At 32.4% G+C, this 18,805-nt stretch overlaps 1 protein-coding gene across 1 annotated transcript in view; it reads right to left on the reverse strand.

Moving 5' to 3' along the window:
• Window positions 1-14,710: 14,710 nt before the first annotated feature.
• The window catches only part of LOC106764877 (serine hydroxymethyltransferase 2, mitochondrial), a 10,127-nt gene continuing 6,032 nt past the window's right edge, over window positions 14,711-18,805 (reverse strand). Inside the window, exons 8-15 of the mRNA XM_014649305.2 lie at window positions 17,957-18,049; window positions 17,666-17,863; window positions 16,725-16,829; window positions 16,508-16,573; window positions 16,282-16,359; window positions 15,489-15,600; window positions 15,299-15,409; window positions 14,711-15,189 (exon numbers count right to left, since the gene is read on the reverse strand). Of these exons, the coding sequence (XP_014504791.2) occupies window positions 15,041-15,189; window positions 15,299-15,409; window positions 15,489-15,600; window positions 16,282-16,359; window positions 16,508-16,573; window positions 16,725-16,829; window positions 17,666-17,863; window positions 17,957-18,049 (912 nt within the window). The 3' untranslated portion in view covers window positions 14,711-15,040. The remainder of the gene's footprint in view (window positions 15,190-15,298; window positions 15,410-15,488; window positions 15,601-16,281; window positions 16,360-16,507; window positions 16,574-16,724; window positions 16,830-17,665; window positions 17,864-17,956; window positions 18,050-18,805) is intronic.

Below are 18,805 nucleotides of genomic sequence, written 5' to 3' on the forward strand. Positions count from 1 at the left end.
TTTATTTCTTTTCAGTTTGGATTTTATAAACTTTTCTCATTCATTCATATATTGTTCCTGTAATCAGAACTGGTTACATTGTGATGGTGATATTTGAGGGGCAAGATTTTAATGGGTAGTGTTTTAAGAACCAAAAATGAAAATATTAAATTATAAGATTCAAATGTTGAATTGAATATAATTATAGGAATTATTTCAGCCGTCAATTTGAGATTTTATTTTAAATTTAATTAAAATATATCTGTAAATTTTTTTATATTTCTTATAAAGAGATAAGTATTTTATTTGTGTTATTTTTAATTAGATAGTTTTATCTTCTATTAAATTAAAATAATTAAATTTTCTTGTAAAATAATAATCGTGTATTTTTTTAGTAATTGTATAATATCTGGAATAAAAATAACAGCATCAATCATTTTATAACTTTTTAGTGTCTATTCTTACAAAACTATTTTATATTTTTAAAGTCCGTATTATTTTAGTATAATGAAAATGTAGACACATAAATCACACTAAACGTATACTTTTCACTAGTTTATATTTGTTGTCTTTTTACTTTAGATTAATAAGACAGAAAATATAAAATTACATCCTCTTGGTATTTTATTTATAAGGTTTAATCATTATAATGTTCTTTTTAGAGCTTTCAAAATAGGTCGTAACCTATGAGCTAACCCAATTGAACATGGATATGGATGAGGTTGGGTTTAAAAAAAATGTAATTTTTTTATGCGGATCAAATTTTAACTTTGTTCATTTAAATTCGGCTCATCTGGGTTGAACCCGTGGTGGACCGGACCGAATGACCTATTTTGACAACTATTATTTTTATTCAAATTTCAGTTTCTTAACTCTTTTTTGTCTAACTGGATTTTTGATTTTGAAAAACTAAAGCAATGGGATCTCTACCATTAAATTGACTAAACAACGTTAAAAAATATTGACTTAGCATGTTAAAAAATATTGACCTAGCATGCTAATATGATTATTTTATAAATAACATGGTATATTGATATGATTTTGTTATTTTAAACGATGTAGTAGACTGAATAATTTAGTAATATAGAATTTTGTTTTTTTAAATAAAAAATTTAAGAAAATCCATCCATTAGCCTTTTTCTTCCATCACCACCAATGTTCAGACCATTACTACGACAACCATCTTCGCACGTGAGGCCATGGATTGCGAAGAAACTCCTAATCGCGAGTTTAGAATCGCAAATTCAAAATCAACCTCGAGTGACCACCACGAGCCCAGATCTTCCATCACCAAGGCTTCTCACGTAACCACAAATCGAGAATTAGCCACCATAAATCGCACAACCTGAAAGTGAACTAAAACAATGCAAATCCATCAATGATAACAGAATATAAATCGCATAAACCATCGCGTCACCATGAGCAACCCTTGTGTCTCCTCGTGCAAATCGTGAACCCTAATCAGGAGCAATGCTCTATCATTGTTTGTGATAGCACAATTTAGGTCACCATGGCAAGCCACTGTGAGTCTCCACTACCTCAACTCTATGATGCCGCAACTTAGAGATTGACCTCACACCAAACTTTCTTCTTCTTGTCCTTTCTCAATTGATTTTAAATTTTTTTAGTCGTGTTGTTCTATTATATAGATTAGGGAAGAACAAAGATATTAACATCTACTGATGGAAGCGTCCTTCACCATCAAGAAGGAAGAAGCTCCTGGACTCAGACTTGGCAACGGATGGATGCACGGTGAAGAAAATCTGATGCACGCGAAGTGTTCGATGGAATGCGTGAACGTGTTTGGATGATTATGGAAGTGGAGTTTCTAGCTCAGAGGGCTTTCCTAGGGGGAAAGAAGCTAGAGGAAGCAAAGCTAAAGTTGCTTAAGAGTTTGAACTTGAAAAGAAGTGGTTGTATTTTGGCAGCATTTCAGTATTACAATTCAAGTTGTTCTTACAAATGATGGAGCTCTTCTTTTATAGGAGAAGAAGAACTGTGATGTGTGTAGGAGAAGCTACGTGAATTACATTTCAACATGTGCTAATGAAAGTGGCCAGCAAGAGTTGTATGTTTCATGTGGGAAGCATGGATAATGTGCTTCAAAGAGAGGAAGCCACGACTGTTGTGTGTTCACGTGGACATGTGCTGAATTGGTTGGTTGGGCGAATGGTGATGGTGGCTGAGTGCAATCTGCAATCTTCAATTCGTAAGGCACATAAATTCCATCCTTCTTTGTCTCCTTTGCTCTCCTTAGCTTGGTAATCTTCCTAGGAAGTATAGGCATGATTTCTCACCTTTTACTTGTATCCTACAAAACAATGTAAATGGATTAGAGAATCTATCTAAGACTTTAGATAAGGAAAGAGTTTTGGAAATCTTTTATTCTACTTCCCTTTCTTTAGTCTTAGTTGCAGTTGATGCTTCTTTGGATGGGAAGTCCCTACAAGGGTTGCCATCATCTACAAATCTATATATCTTTCACAACAATGGGAAAATGAAAACATAATGAAATTGGGAATTTTTTATTTTAGGGTTTTACATAGATATTGAGATTTCCTAATTGTTTGGCCATGTTCATCTTCAAATCTATATATCTTGTAGTATCCTCTCTTGTTCTAAACTTAAGGGTTTCACTCAAGTATTAGGAATGATTAAGATTCAGAAATGAAGTTGAAGGGAAACGAAGATGGAAGAAGAAAAACGAGCAACAAATTAGGGTTTCAATGAAATTTTATACAATTTTATTTTTTAAATATGTGAAATTTCACGTCAGTAAGCCACATTATTTAAAAAAGCCACATCAACATGTAATGTCAGCCTATTTTTAATGTCGTTTAGTAAATTTAACGACAAAGATCCCATTGGTTCAATATTTCAAAATTAGGGAGCTTATTGATACAGAAAAAGTTGAAAGACTGATTTGAGATTCAAACAAAAAATAGGAACCTCCGAAATGATTAAACCTATTTATAATGATAAAATATGGATACAATGGAAAGACTAAAGATTAAAAAATTACACTAAACTCCTAGGTACAACTCATAGAGTGCTCTAGACTCCTAGTTATAAGACAAAATACTAATTATAAGTATAATATGGAAAATATTTTGAATGCACTACTTATTACTTATTTCAACACTCTTCTTCAAGTTGGAACATACAAATTGCATGTCCTAAGCTTAGAATATATAAACTCAATTTGAAGTACCTTTAAAGACTTGGTTAACACACTTGCAAGCTGATAATTTGATCTAACAAACTCAATACAAATTTATTTTGACGACAATTTTTCTCGTATAAAGTGATAGTCAATTTTTATGTTTTTAGTTCTTTCATGAAATGCTAGATTGACGCAATTTGGAGAGTAGCTTGGTTATCATAATACATCTTCATGGTGTGGATCTCACAAAATTTGAGTTCTTGAAGGAGGTTTTTTACCGAAACAAGTTCACAAGTAAGAGATGTCATTGCCCTATATTCAGCTTCAGCAAATGATCAAGCAAAAATATTTTGTTTTTTTCTTTTCCATGAGATAATATTTTCTCCAAGCAAAACGTAATACTCAGTGGTAGAGACGTCATTGCCCTATATTTAGCTTCAGCAAATGATCAAGCAAAAACATTTTATTTTTTTCTTTTCCATGAGATAATATTTCCGCCAAGCAAAACATAATACTCAGTGGTAGAAGGTTGACCCAATCAACATTACAATATCCAAAAACTTGAGTATTCCTTTTATCTTCATCAAGTAATCCATGTCCTAGAGCCTTTTTAAGATATCTTAGAATACGAATGACAACATTCTAATGATCAACATAAGAATTTTGCATGAATTGACTTACAACACCAACTGCAAATGACAAATTTGATCTAGTCATAATAAGATAAATAAGTTTTCCAACTAGTCTTCTATACTTTTTGGATTAATGGGACGAGTTATTTTTTGTCTGTGTCAAAATTTCTAATTTTTTTAACCCAACTCGAAAGATTGACTTATGAATTTTAACCCATTTTGAGAGTTGTATTAGACTCCTAATTACAAGACTAATTATTAATTATTAGTAGGGTTCAATGCACTAGTTATTACTTATTTCAACAGCTTTTATAATAAATGTTTTAAAATTAAATTTGGGATGATTTTATACGGATATTTATTGAGAAAATATTCACAATAACCGTGCTTCAAAATTAAAATTTTATTTCATTTTGCTCACAAGAATAATATTGTTTATGAAATTGTCGGATGTATATTTTAGTCATTTTTGTGAACATTTCTGAAGTTATATTTATGACAATTTTTATTAATTAATAATGTAAAATCATTTATAAGAAAAATACTTGAAAATTAAATTATTTTATTTTATCTTTCCTGCAAATTTGTTATTAAATATAATATATGGTGATTATATATTGTATTAATTTTGATGTTCTATTACTTCAAATAACACATTATTATTAAAAATTTATCTTTTATTATATCATTCTTATATTTATTTTCTCTGTTTATCATTTAATCTAAACATTCACACACAAAATTCAAGTTAGCAAAATAAATGGAGTAAAAATGAGTATGAAAAATGGACCAAGAAAATACAGAATAGTTTGTATTAAAGATTTGTTTAAAACTGAGCTTAATAGATTTTAAAAATTAAACTAAAAAAATGTTCGAACAATATCAACTAAATTACCTTTTTATTTCAATGAATCACATTCTATATTTTTAAATTGAATTATACTTTTTTCCAGAAGTTAAATTGATTTTATTATCAAAATGATATTCTTATTATACTGAATAATAAGACAAACATTACAATTCTATTTATTTGAAGTTAAATGGAAATATTAATTAATTTATTAGTGTTTCTAATAAAATAATATGAATATTGAAATCAGAGTATAGAAAGAAACAAATCATCTTTGAAAAGTTAACCTTTTAGCATGGTAACATAAGGAAAAACCTCTTTAACGATTTTTTTTTAATAATTTTTTGACAACACATACGTGACAATTTGTGATTGGTCCGTTTCAAATATTAGACGCGTATTTCTAGAGATCAAGTTGGTGGGGTATTACGAAGTCAACTTTTGAAGGTGCGTTTATAATAGGTTCTGATTTGTGTTTTGTAGCTTTTGTCGTGGTCCCCCCATTAGTTTTGATTTTTGTATGGTGTCCCCCAATATGTGGGCATTTGCTTTGCTTCTGTTGCGGCACTGTGGTTGTGGTCCCCTCCTGATAGTGTGTGGTCTTGTGTTTCAACATTTGCTTTGTTTATTGTGTTAATTGTGCTTTTGCTTTGTTTTAGTCATTTGTGGTCTGTATGGTGCTATGTTTATGTTTTGTTTATTTCTTAGATAACTTTTGGGTTAAGCATAACTTAACTATAAGCAATTTATATTGAATGGTGAAGCTAACCTTATTCACATGGTGTGTGAGCCTGAGTATGTTTTGGAGTTGGAGGCAGTGGGTAATGTAGAGCCTGAAGTAGAAGGTGAATTAGAAGTAGAAGGTCAGGTAGAAGTTGAGGTTGAGCCAGTGGGTGATGTGGAGGTTGTGATAGAAGTAGAGACAGAAGCAGTGGGTTATGTACAGGGTGTGGTAGAAGTACAAACAGAGGCAGCAGCTGATGGTGTGGAGGCACACATTCAGGCTGATGTAGAGGGGTAGGCTGATGTAGAGGGTGAGGTAGACAGAAATGGTCAAAGTGATGTAGAAGTTGATGAGTATGATGTTAGAAGTTGGAATGGGTCTGAAGAGGATGTATTGTCTGACCATGGAGATGAAGTTGAATTTGATATATTTGAACATACTAACCAAGTAGAAATTGTTGAACCTAGGGTAGAGCTGTCAAAACGGGTAACCCGACCCGACCCATCACGGGTTGGTCACTTAGTGAGCCAACCCAACCTGGCTCATTTATTAGTGAGCCAAAAAAAATTCAAACCTGACCCGACCCACCACTGGTTGGTAGGTAAACGGGTTGGCTCACTTAGGGCTGGGCATAATTAACTAAATTATACTGAACTGTGGATTATCTATACTATTTTGCACTATAAAAACTAAACTACTTTTCATAAAAACTGAACTATACTTATTTGTAGTTCAGTTAAAAAAAATGGGTTAAATATGTTTTTGGTCCCTTAAGTTTCAGTGAAAATTGAAATTAGTCCCTTTTCAAAACTTTGGCCTAATTTAGTCCTCCAACTTTATAAATGTATGAATTTAGTCCTCCCTTTTAACTAAATTTCGTGAGGTTTATTTAATGTTTCAAGCACATTTCATGATAATATTTGGGTTGCTTACACTGTTTGACACATTTTTGCTTCAATGTTAACTGAGAAACGTATTTGAAACATCAAACAAAGTTAACAAAATTTGGTTAAAAGGACTAAATTCATACATTTCTAAAGTTGGGAGATTAAATTAGGTCAAAGTTTTGAAGAGGGACTAATTCCAATTTTCACTAAAAGTTAAGGAACCAAAATCATATTTAAACAAAAAAAAAACTACTTCAAACTATTTACGGCTTTACTTTTGCTTTACGTTCTTTTTCAATTTCCAACAATACAAATATAAGAAATAAAGGCACGGGTCTATATATATAATTTAGATTTTATTAATTTTGTTTTTGTTTTTTTGGACGGTCTCTTAAAAAGTTAACTATTATTATAATAATGATTAAAATAAAATAATATTATTAAATTTATACTAAAATAATTATATATTTTAAAAAATTAAATTTTATTGTATTGTAATTATATTTCAAGAACTGGTAATTATTTTTATAACTTAATAAAATTAATTATAATCGTAAAAATAAATTATGCAATATTAATTTATTTGTTTGTCATTATTAAAAAAAAAATCAAATTAAACTAATTCTTTTATTTCTATCCATTATTAGTCATTGACAGCCTAGTTGCGCTAGTGCAAAATCACATTTATTCATTAAAAAGCAGAATGGATGAAATAGAGAAGAAAAGAGGTTGCACGCATAACTACATAAAAGAACGTGCTTCCTTTGAGAATAAAGGAGTACAATACAGTACATAACATTTTAAAAGAAAAAAAAAAGTAGTTTAGTAAAGTTTAATTGAACTAAAGTTAATTCAGTTCAGTTTAAATATATTAGTTTTTAGTTTCATATAATTTTTAAAAATACAGTACGGTGCAATTTATTTTGCCCACCCCTAGATTCATCGGCTCACTTAATTACAATTTTTTTTAAATAAAAAAAATACAAACTTTCTGTAATTCAAATCTAAACAAACTCCACTCCCAAATTTCATTCATAACATGGGTGTTTAATTAATTTTGAAAATAGGAAACTTAAATAATTTTTTCAAGCAAAAAAAATAATAAATATTTTTTATAAAATAAAAATTAAATTTTAATAAAATAAAATTAGTTAGGTGGGTTGGTGGGCCAACCCGGCCCACCACGGGTTCAACCCGCATGAGTCGGGTTTAAACGAGCCAGGTTGAAATTTGACCCACATAAAAGAATACAATTTTTTCAAACCCAACTCGGCCCAAACCCGTGGTGAGCTAGGTTGGCTCACGAGTTGTGATCCATTTTGACAGCTCTACCTAGGGGTTTATCTGATAGTGATTGGGAATCGGAGACTTTGAATAATGTTGTGGAAAGTGATAACACAGATGATGATAGGGATCGGTATGGGGATTTTGGTGTTTTATCAATGCCCAAAAGTATGGAATAGTATAAATGGGAAGTGGGGACATACTTCCCTGAAAAAAAAGATTTTACAGAAGCTATAAAGACGTATGAAGTAGAGAATGGTAGGAAATTGAAAGTTTATAAAAATGACAAGAGAAGAGTGCATGTCAAATGTTCTGGGGCGAAAGGGAAATGTCCATGGAATGCATATTGTGCATATAAGGCAGCTGAAAATGCATGACAGCTAAGGAAAATTGTAGACAAGCACACATGCAGTAGAGAATTTAACATTCGTTATATGACTTCAAAATGGTTGAGTGGGAGGTTAGAGAAGACCATAAAAGAGAATCCCATTATTTATTTGTATAACCTCCATAACAAAGTTTCTAAGAAGTGGAACATTGGTGTGTCTCGGTCTACAACTTGTAGGGCAAAAGCAATTGCTTTTAAACAAATAGAAGGTGATTTTAAAGAACAATATAAAAGAGTGTATGACTATGCCAATGAATTGCTTCGGTCAAATTCTGGTTCAACTGTCAAAGTTCATGTTGAACCTAATGAGGACACTCAAATATTCAAGAGACTATATGTGTGTTTGAAGGCCTGTAAGCATAACTTCGTGTCATGTAGGCCTATTATAGGTTTGGATGACTGTTTCTTAAAAGGAAAATATGGAGGTGAGTTGTTAACTGCAGTTGCAAAAGATGAGAAGGACCAAATGTGTCCATTGGCATATGCTGTTTTGGAGGTGGAGAATAAGGACAGTTGGGGATGGTTTTTACAATTGCTCATTGATGATCTTGGTGGTGTGTGTTATGAAACAGGTTGGCTTCGTTTTACACCAAGAGGGGGGGGGGGTGAATTGGTGTTAGTTCAAATTTAAAATCTTTTCGCAATCTTGGTATGAAAGTTCAAAGCTTTTGATCTTTCCTAGAAATGCAAGTTATTGAAAAATGTAATGCAACGGAAAAACGTAGTTGACTGCTAGACAAATATAGTCGACTAAATTAAAAGAGTGCGGGGATAGAAAAATCAAACACTGATTTTTATATTGGTTCGGCCAACAATCCCTACATCCAGTGTCCTTCCAACCTTGGAAGCAAATGTACTATAATGGTTGCGGTTTTTACAACAACGAATTTATAGAAGCACCACGCAAAAATATAAATCTCCTCCCTAACCCAAAACCAAATATAGCTGCACACAAAAACCAGAATTGCAACAAGAATCCCCTCTCCTACAATCTGCACCCACGTTGAACAATCCTCAACGTGTCACCAGCACTCTTCACAGGATGCCAAGTCTATCACAACACGCTTCACAGGTTGTCAAGCCTATCACAGCATACTTCACAGGTTGCCAAGCCTTCAGTCAAATGCAACAGTCTTCACAGGATGCCAAGCCTTCAAGATCAAACCAGAAGCACCTTCTTTGTGTAGATGTTGATCAAACAGTAAGCGTAATTGACTCCTCAATCTGAATCTCTCTCAAGAAAGATCACCACCGTCTTCATGGAGAATTCTTGGAGCATTTTAAACTGAGAGCTTTCTCTGAAACAGGACAATGAAAATGTTAGATCACAAAAGTCTCAGAACAAATCGTGTTTTGTTTCTATTTATAGTTTTCTTGTCAGTCTCAGTTGAATGACCTACTAATAGAGTCGACTGTATTAAATCAGTTATAACAAATAGTCAACACACAGACTCCTCAGTCAACAGAATTAACACACATTTATGACAGTTGACCCAGTTAGTTAATCTTAACTAACTTTTGAAAATATAGCCGTTGGAGCAAGTAGGCAAAACAGAATTCCAAATACAACAGCAATACAATCGACTGAATTGAACCTTTCTCACAATATAAGTTCATAAAAGTACTTGTGAGGTTTTCTTTGGAAATGTGTAACAGTAATCAAAAACATTTTAACACACATTTCAACACAGGCATGTTCCAAATATATAACACATAGTCAATCATAGGAACATCCATGTAATATAACAAAACATGTTCAATAGAGACAATGTTCAAAAACAGTATAGCATATCAACTAAACATGTAGTACTGGAACATATGTACTGTTATTAAGCAATGTGTTGTCATCATCAAAAACCAGTTTGATATAGAGTTTGTGTTGTCAACAATCTCAACAGTGTGGAGCTTTCTTCAATTACTACATATGTTTCAGATCAACAAAAATATGATGAAAGACATTCATTTGTACCTCATGAAGAGATGGGCAACAAATAAACAGAAAATAACTACATCTGAATCTTTTCTTTGCCCAAAGATTAAAAATAGATTTGAAAAGGAATTACAGTTCACTAAATATTGGATACCAAGGTATGAGCAGATGAGAACATTAGTTTATAGACCTGTTTATGTTTTAAATATTTGACTGTATATATTGATTTAAATTGGTTATCATTGTAGTTGGTCAAGACTGAGAATCTTTGAGGTGAGACACACTTCAATGATTGGTGAGAAGTATGTGGTTGACATAGATAGATTGGAATGCGGTTGCAGAAAGTGGACTTTAACAGGCATCCCATGCTGTCATGCACTAGCTGCTATGACCTTTTTGAACATCAATGGACAAGACTACGTCCCACATTAGTTTACAAAGTCAACATACCAAGAAACATACATTCCAATCATATACCCAGTGAACGGTCCTGACCTCTGGGAAATAACATCTCATTCTGATGTTTTGCCTCCACTTAAAAGGGTGTTACCTAGAAGACCAAAAAAGAAAAGAAGGCTAGAGGCTTGGGAGTTAAAGAAGGATGACACATAACTTAAGCAAAATGGAACTCGTAAGAGATGTTCCATATGTAGACAACTTGGTCACAAAAGAAATAGATGCCCACAAGCTCCTCCAACAAACAAAAGTCAATCTCAATCAAGTCACCAATCTCAAAATGAAGTTGAACAAACTTAGCTAACTACAGGACCAAGTCAGCTTACTCAATGTGGATTAGAACAAACTCAACCATCTACAGCAGGAGTTTAGAACTGATTTAGATGTCACTTTATGTTTAGCTTAAGTATGTTGCAGCCAAGTAGTGGCTCTTTTGTAAACATTGACAGGTATTTGGAACTTAATTCTGAATAGGGTATCTTATAATATGTGATATGTATGTCATTGTTTTTTGGATGATTATAATTTGAATTTCAATCATAGATTCTGTTTTGGATGTGCATTTCAAGTCTAATTTCTGATTATGATGTAATTATCAACGATGTCCACTGCAGTGATGAATTGGGTATCTTGTAATCTGTGATATTGTCATTACAAGGCAAAATCTTTTGGTTAGGATATATAGGAACAATGTTGCTGTCAAATTTCTGTTTGGTATGCTTTTATTTTGGTTGTTGTCATATAGGAACAATGTTGTTGTCATATAGGAACAATGTTGTTGTCTGTATGCTTTTATTTTGGTTCTTTTATTTTGGATATATATGAACAATGTTGCTGTCAAATATGGAGTTCAGTCCAACCTTTCTGTTATGAATTCCATGCTGCACATACTGTCATTATGAAAAAGTGAAACAAACTAATTGAGAATATACAATTTGAGGCTAGATAGGTCTATCTGGAAGACTTATAAATTGCAAAATGAACTCAGTGTGGCCAAATTAACAGGTTATAAGTGATTCAGATATGAAGCCAATAGGAACTTATGCCTTCATATCAAATATTTATGCTGCTGAAGCCACTTAGACTGATTTTTCTAGCTTGAAAAACTGAACTAAGTGTTAGAAATAAAAGTGACTTAAAAGGAGTTGGATTGATCTGAGCCGAGGTCTGCAGTTTAAAATTTTATAGGTTGTACAATAATAAACCATACAATTCAAATTTTATAGGTTGTACAAACTCAGTCAAAGAACGTTTGTTATGATACTCTATATATACTATTGGTAGATTCCTAAGACATCTTTGCATATGTTGAGGGTAAAGGTGAAAGAAGATGTGCTAGAACAGTAGATCATTGGTTCTACCTAACAAATATTTCTATCTTTTTACCATGTTACAGACAATGGTAACAATCATTGAATTTTGTGCGTAGATTACAGAATTCAGGGACCAAGGAAAATAACATCATTTCAAATTGTTAAGCTTGGTCTCTATGATTCTGATATGAAAGTGTTATAAAGTGACTCAACTAAGCCAAAAATTCTGCCTCTGAACTATAGTTGATGCCTGAGTGTTGCGTAAATTGGTAGCAGAAGCTTGATTACGCGTAAATTCAAAGGAAGTGGAAGTAAATCATACCCTGTTGAGTACTTGTTTCCACAATGTATTGTTGTAGTTTTTTGAACCTTTATAGTGAACAACGGTAAACAGAATTGTAAAGGACAAGGTAGAATAATGTGGCTTCAATTGTAGACGATAAATAATAATTTGTTTTGTTGTTATTGTTATATTAAATTTTGTTACAAAGCATTACAATCATATAATTTATTTATCTTTGTTGACACATTCAATTCCTCATTTTAATGTCATTTCAATATTAACATCAGTGTGCTTATGATCTATATATCGACAACAAGTATATTGAGACCATAAATTCAAATGCTTCAATTGAGATTTCTCATTCATTTCAAAACATCAGATTACAACAAGGTCAAAGTGCTCTTCGCATAAACTGTCTAATAGAACACATCATGGACTTTTAAACAAAATACATAGAAGAATGATTTTAATGAACCCCATAAAACATAACATCCATGTTAACATCTTCTCCCTTTTCTGATAACCCATAACACATTTCTCCAAGCTATTAATCTTTCTCCTTTGCCTAGAAATAGTACTACCAACATCGTCTACATTATCTTCATTACGCCACTTAAAGAAATTGCATCCTTAAAATTCTTCATTTCTTGTCCGCTGTTCAAAGTATCCAAACACAAAAATTTCATTGTTCAACAAAACAATTTATCACAAACATTAAACTACAAACCTTGTAATTAGGACAACCCCATAATTGCTTTCCCTAGTTCTTAACTGGTTTTGCCACTCTCACCACAACAACCTCCCCACAATGGCATATTGGGCTTCCAACGAATCCTCTGGATGAGCCACCACGAGAGCCCCCCATGAGCAAGACGAACAACCTTGATTCAAATACATTGCCAATTCAAAGCGAAACCCAAAGCGAGACAACCACGAACCACGAAGCACTAAGCCAAGCAACTGTGAAAGAGGGTACACCAACTCGCGAAGCACAAACCACCACCAAACACTGTACCGTCTTTGCAATCTAGGAGAACCACCACCAAGCATTGTACAATGTTCGCAATCTAGGAGAACCACCACCACCTAGCTACACGATCTCTGTCTGTGTTCGCGATAATTTCTCTCTTCTTTCGCACAAAGGATGCCCTAATGTTCCAGAATCTAAATCATTTTTCCCCAAATTAAAGAATCCAATTTTTTTGATCAAAACCTAATCGTGGTCTAATTAACAAACACGTCCCAACACACAAAGACATAATTTGACACGTAACCATTAAGTTGTGTCATATCATCACCCCATTAACTCCGTTTCCTTATATTTAACGGAAGGGAGTAATCTGACTCAATATTTTAAAAGTTAGTACCAATTTAAAACACTTTTACAATGAGGGACTAAATTGAGATTTGTCAACCAAAGTGGGGACAAAATTGACTATTAAACCTTTAATTAATTTGTTATTTATATTTTATAGCTAGTTTAAGACTTCTTCCTATACTTGGTTCTGATTATTAGAGCTAGGGGTGGGCAAAGTGTCCTGTACTGTACTGCACTATAAAAATTTATAGTTAATTATAAACCAGTTTAGAAAAACTATACTGAACTAGAAAATAGTTCAAAATAACTGAACTAAACTATTTTCTAGTTCAATTATACTGCAGTACAGTTCAGTTAACTAGTTTTTAGTTTATCACATTATAATTTAATTAACTACATTTTCCGATTTCCCAAATGCTCATAGTGGCACTGGTCATAATAATCTTTATTATAAAACAAATTTTCAATTATAATCAAAATGCTTTATCAAAATAAACTATTATATTAAATAATGTGAATATGATAAAAAAATACTTTATTATGAAAAACATAAAATTGAGTAATTAAACTTACACAGTTATTTCCAACAGTATACTATAAAAAATACAAAAAAAAAATACATTAATACCAATCCAATAAACTATAGTACAAGTCTATATGATAGGTAAAAATATTATAAGATAAGAAACTATTGGACTATAATTTTGTTCATATTGGTTGCTATTACAACTATAGATAAAAAAGAACAGGGCAAGACTTCCAGGTTGAAAATTTAAGATTTTTTATCTTAATTTGTTAGTTATTGAGTATTTATGGTTAATGTAATTTAATATAGAAAATAATTTGGAGTAAAAGGAACCACTGTCCTTTGAAAAGATAAACACGTGTTTATTTAATGTTTAACAAGAATTCGTGTTGACCTAAAACTACATATCTTAAAATAGTGGCTTAGATTAATAAACTTGTTAATATATACAAGACTTTTATTTACTAATTAAAAATTGGCTTTATTAGAGAGTGATAAGAGAGAAAGAGGAATATTTTGAATTTATAAAAAGTTGTTTTAATATAATTATATATGTATTTTTTTTTTCTTATAAAACTAAGAAAGAAGACGATAATTATTAATAATTATTAATGATTATAGCTCTTAATCCAAAATTACGGTTTGAATTGATAATTTGGAAAAGGTAATGATTGGAGAAAGGAGGACAAAAAAACTTAAAAAAGTAAAAACACAATTCGGACAATTCAAACTAGTTAACTCTTTTAAAACTAAAATAAATTCAGTTTATTTAAAGTGAACCGAAAATAGATTATTTAGTTTTTAGTAAAAATAGATCAATTTATTTTAAGTATAATATAGTACAATTAACTATAGTTCAGTACAGTATAATTATTTTTGTCCAGCCCTAATCAGACCAGTACAATAACCTTGTTCTCTGAAATAGTACATAGTACAGAATATTATTGTGCAAGTATCTGACCTTCTGCAATAGATGGTAGAGAGGATGGAATTTGTAAATAAAGGGGGTTTTGAGGTAACTTATTTCAAATACTAGTACAAATTCATGAAATAAAAAAATCCATAGGTGCTCGACCTCCTTTTTCTATATCAGTAGTACATTGGAGATCAAAGTAAATTTTCATCATGAAATCAGTAATATATTTTCTCAGGCTGAAAAGAAATTTCTCCTTTTTCCCTTTCATTATAAACCATTGATAATATAATTCCCATTTTCATCTAATACTCCCGGTCAATCCATGGAGCGATACATCTAACTCCGCGTTATTGATTCTAAATAATACTCCAGAAGAAGTTCCATGTCATCTTCACTTACCATACTTCATTGTCTCTTTCTCAAAACCAATTGTCGGAAACTGCTTAGCATAATCCTCTACTTCAAGACGGAGATTAGCAATCTTAGATTGAATTTGTTCATCTGATTGCATGGCTGCCACAAAATCCTTTAACTTTGTACCTGAAATTGATAAACCAACAAGAATGGTTTACAAGAGATAAAACAAACGCTATGTTTTTTAAACTGTAAATATAACAGACAAAAGTCAGAAGGCAAGGTTAGGCTCAACCATTGGTATTTTCCTTAATCTGTAAGGCTAACTTGACAGCTGCATCAAAGTATTCAGCTACTTTTTTAAAATCTTCCTCAACAAATCCCCTAGATGTGAGAGCAGGGGTTCCTGAATCACAAGATAATATTCATTAACAAGTATTATAGATACACTAGTATCCATAAAAAGAACGAGAAACAGACTGTACCCATCCGAATGCCACCAGGAACCATAGCAGATACATCCCCTGGAACGGTATTTTTATTGGCAGCTATATGAACTGCTTCTAGTACCTTCTCAACCCTGGAACCATCAATGCCCTGCCAAATAGCACACATTGAAAACTTTTATTCCCTTGGTGCTATAAAATGTAAAATATTACACATGAAATTGGATCAAATAAAAATATAACAATTTTTTCTATCTCGGTTTACCAAATCTCATCACTGGAAAATTTTTATAAAATAACTGGGTCACTTCACAAACATCCGACAATAAAATGCTCTCAAAAGGTTTGGAATGTTTCTAGTAGTTTGGGTTGGTAGAATAACTATAATGAGACATGTTATATGCCAATTTCTAACTACTTAGGAATAAGATACAAAGTTAGCATAACTATCACATTAAGTCTATCAATGTCTACTGGGTTTAAAGTCTCTAAAGAGAAAAATATCTTCTAGTGCAATCTAAATAAAATTTCTTTACTTACAAAAATATAAAAAAATCTCAGTCAAGTATCATTGTCAAAGTATTCCACGTTCCATTCAAAATAGAAAGAATGAAGGCATAACAAATTAATTATCTTCTGAAGCCAATTTGCCCATAATAATAGCTGATTTTCCATTCTCCCCAAGTGCCCAACATATGATTTAAACCACGCATGAAAGGCTGGTCTGAACAGGTCTATTTGACATTTAAAAACAATTTGACACTATCTGGGTTTAATTTTGAGACAAGAACATAACCAATAGTTTTTCAGAGCAATTGATCACGACATTTACCTTGTTTCTCAAGTTCACTAACACTAAATGGTTATCAGTTCCACCAGATACAAGGTCATAGCCTTTCTCTAACAAACTCTGTAAGTTGAAACAACAAAGCAGGGTCAGCTATAATTTAATAAATGGTCGGGCTAAACATCTAGTAGAAGATATAATTAATAACAAGTTTGTAATGAGTTTAGGCAACGTAGTGCATCATACAAATGGCATATGGCCTTCATTTTACCTGTGCAAATGTTGCGCAGTTGCTAAGTACTTGCTCTTGGTAATTCTTGAATTCTGGTGTCATAGCCTACATTTACAAAAATGACGAAAGAACTGAACTTACATCAGTGTGACAACAAAAGATGTAGAAAGAATGATTATAATGCTTTTATGGACAAATACACTTTGCCAGGAAAACTATAATCACTACAGTTTCTTGGACTAGTCAATGAAAGAACCTGCTTCAGTGCAACAGCTAAGCCTGTAATAGTGTGATTGTGTGGACCACCTTGAAGTCCAGGAAAAACAGCCTGATTTATTTTGTCTTCATAGTCATACAACACCTGAAAGAAGCATTCAGCAAACACAGAACCATTCAGGTTACTCAGATTTGAAATGGTTAGCAATGAAAACAAAATGATCCTAATTCAGCCCTTAAAGCAAGCTCAAGTGCAAAAAGTATTGATCAAGACATTATAAGGGGTACTTTGCCTATATTCCCAAACAATGTAAATCTTAACACCAATTCTCATACTCAAGCCTATGCATCAAGAGCATAAAGTTTGCTTGATCGGAAATCTCAAAATCATCCAACATAAAGTTTGACATAGGATTTGATAAAATGTCAGGATTTGATAAAAGACAGGGAATAACTCAAAGCTAGGATATCTAGGAGGATTGATCAAGCCACATCTATTGTCATCTACTCTGCCGATGTGGATCTTAACACATCCATCCAAAATACTGAGAAAATGTTGAAAGAAAGTATTAAACATATCAATGAGCATTTATGAACACATCCTACAACTACTACAAATTGAGGAACTTATATTAGGATAAAAAGTACTTTACAAAGGTGGTTGATTGTAAGTGAAAATGTTAACTTTTTAAATTGAAGGATCACAAGGCACAAACACAATCATATGACCTTACCAATACAAAAACAAAAATTTGATTTTGTTACTTAAACCCCCTGAAGTTGGTTTATTTTTCACTTAAACACCCACCCCATAGAGTATGGTCAACCCGCGGAGTCTGGCTTCAAGTGTAGTAACGTTAACTTTCAAGAAATTAAACAACACAATGATAACAAAAAAACATCAGTGGAGTAAGTTTATTTTACTCTACTTTTCAATTCCTTTTCTCTAGAAAAACATTAAATTTATGCTTTAAAACTCACTTCCTTCCCTTGCTTGTTTATTTCTTTCACACCCTTCCTGAAAAAAATCATAGCCCCACGTGGTCCACGAAGTGACTTGTGTGTTGTGGTTGTTACAATATCTGCATAATCAAAGGGAGAAGGAATAACACCTGCAGCAACCAATCCACTGATATGTGCCATATCAGCCAACAGAACTGCCTTCTGCTTATCACATACCTAAAAGAATTCAAGCATAAAAGATTCAATATCATCATCACTAAATTGTTCAAAATATTAAATACCCAAGTGTCTGTAGCACATATAATATACCTTGCGAACACGTGCATAATCATAAAGGCGGGCATAAGCACTAGCACCAGCAACTATTAATTTTGGCCTAAAAAGTGCTGCACTTTTCTCCAACTGCAAATATTAAAAAAAGAAATTATATACAAATTTCAACCAACCAAGGTAAGCAAAAATCAATATCATGGTTGGATCGTGAAGGACTCCTAAAATTGTAATTCGTGAATATATATATATAATACTATATGGGATAGCTGAACTTGAACCGAAGTGACCAAAGCTCTTTTCATTAACAAGCGAATGTCCCAATGTCGTATCACTGGGTAGAACTAATCTAGTGAATGCAACACAGTGGGGCTCAAGGATTCAGTTATCTCAATCATGACAATGAAGTGAAATGGTAACTGTGTCAAATCTAACTTGACGTGTCCAACCCAGATCGCTCAACAACAACTTTTTCTATGCAACCTAGCACAAGAAGGGTGTGTTGTGATGATGGGTATGTAGGTAAGACCAATATTAAAGTTTTTCAACTGCATGCTCCTCCACCTGTTGGGAAGGCATCTTCAATTACTCAGGTAGCTAAAACCACAAGTGTTAATTGAGAATGATCCTATTTGCATGTTCTTCGTGAATCACAGAATCTTGTTGGACAATTGTAGATGTCCAAAGCCCCAAGTAAGAACCAACAAGAAACCTACTTACCCCATTTCTATGTTTCCAAAATGCCTCCTAGTCATTCATAATGAAATGGTTTCATATACAGATGCTTAAGTGAATAGTCTACTTTATTCCGTTCCATTAATGGAACCTTGGGAAAAGCCTGTGATATATATATATATATATATATATATATATATATATATATATATA

This window comes from Vigna radiata, chromosome 6 (genome assembly GCF_000741045.1).
Source record: "Vigna radiata var. radiata cultivar VC1973A chromosome 6, Vradiata_ver6, whole genome shotgun sequence".
Taxonomy (NCBI): domain Eukaryota; kingdom Viridiplantae; phylum Streptophyta; class Magnoliopsida; order Fabales; family Fabaceae; genus Vigna; species Vigna radiata.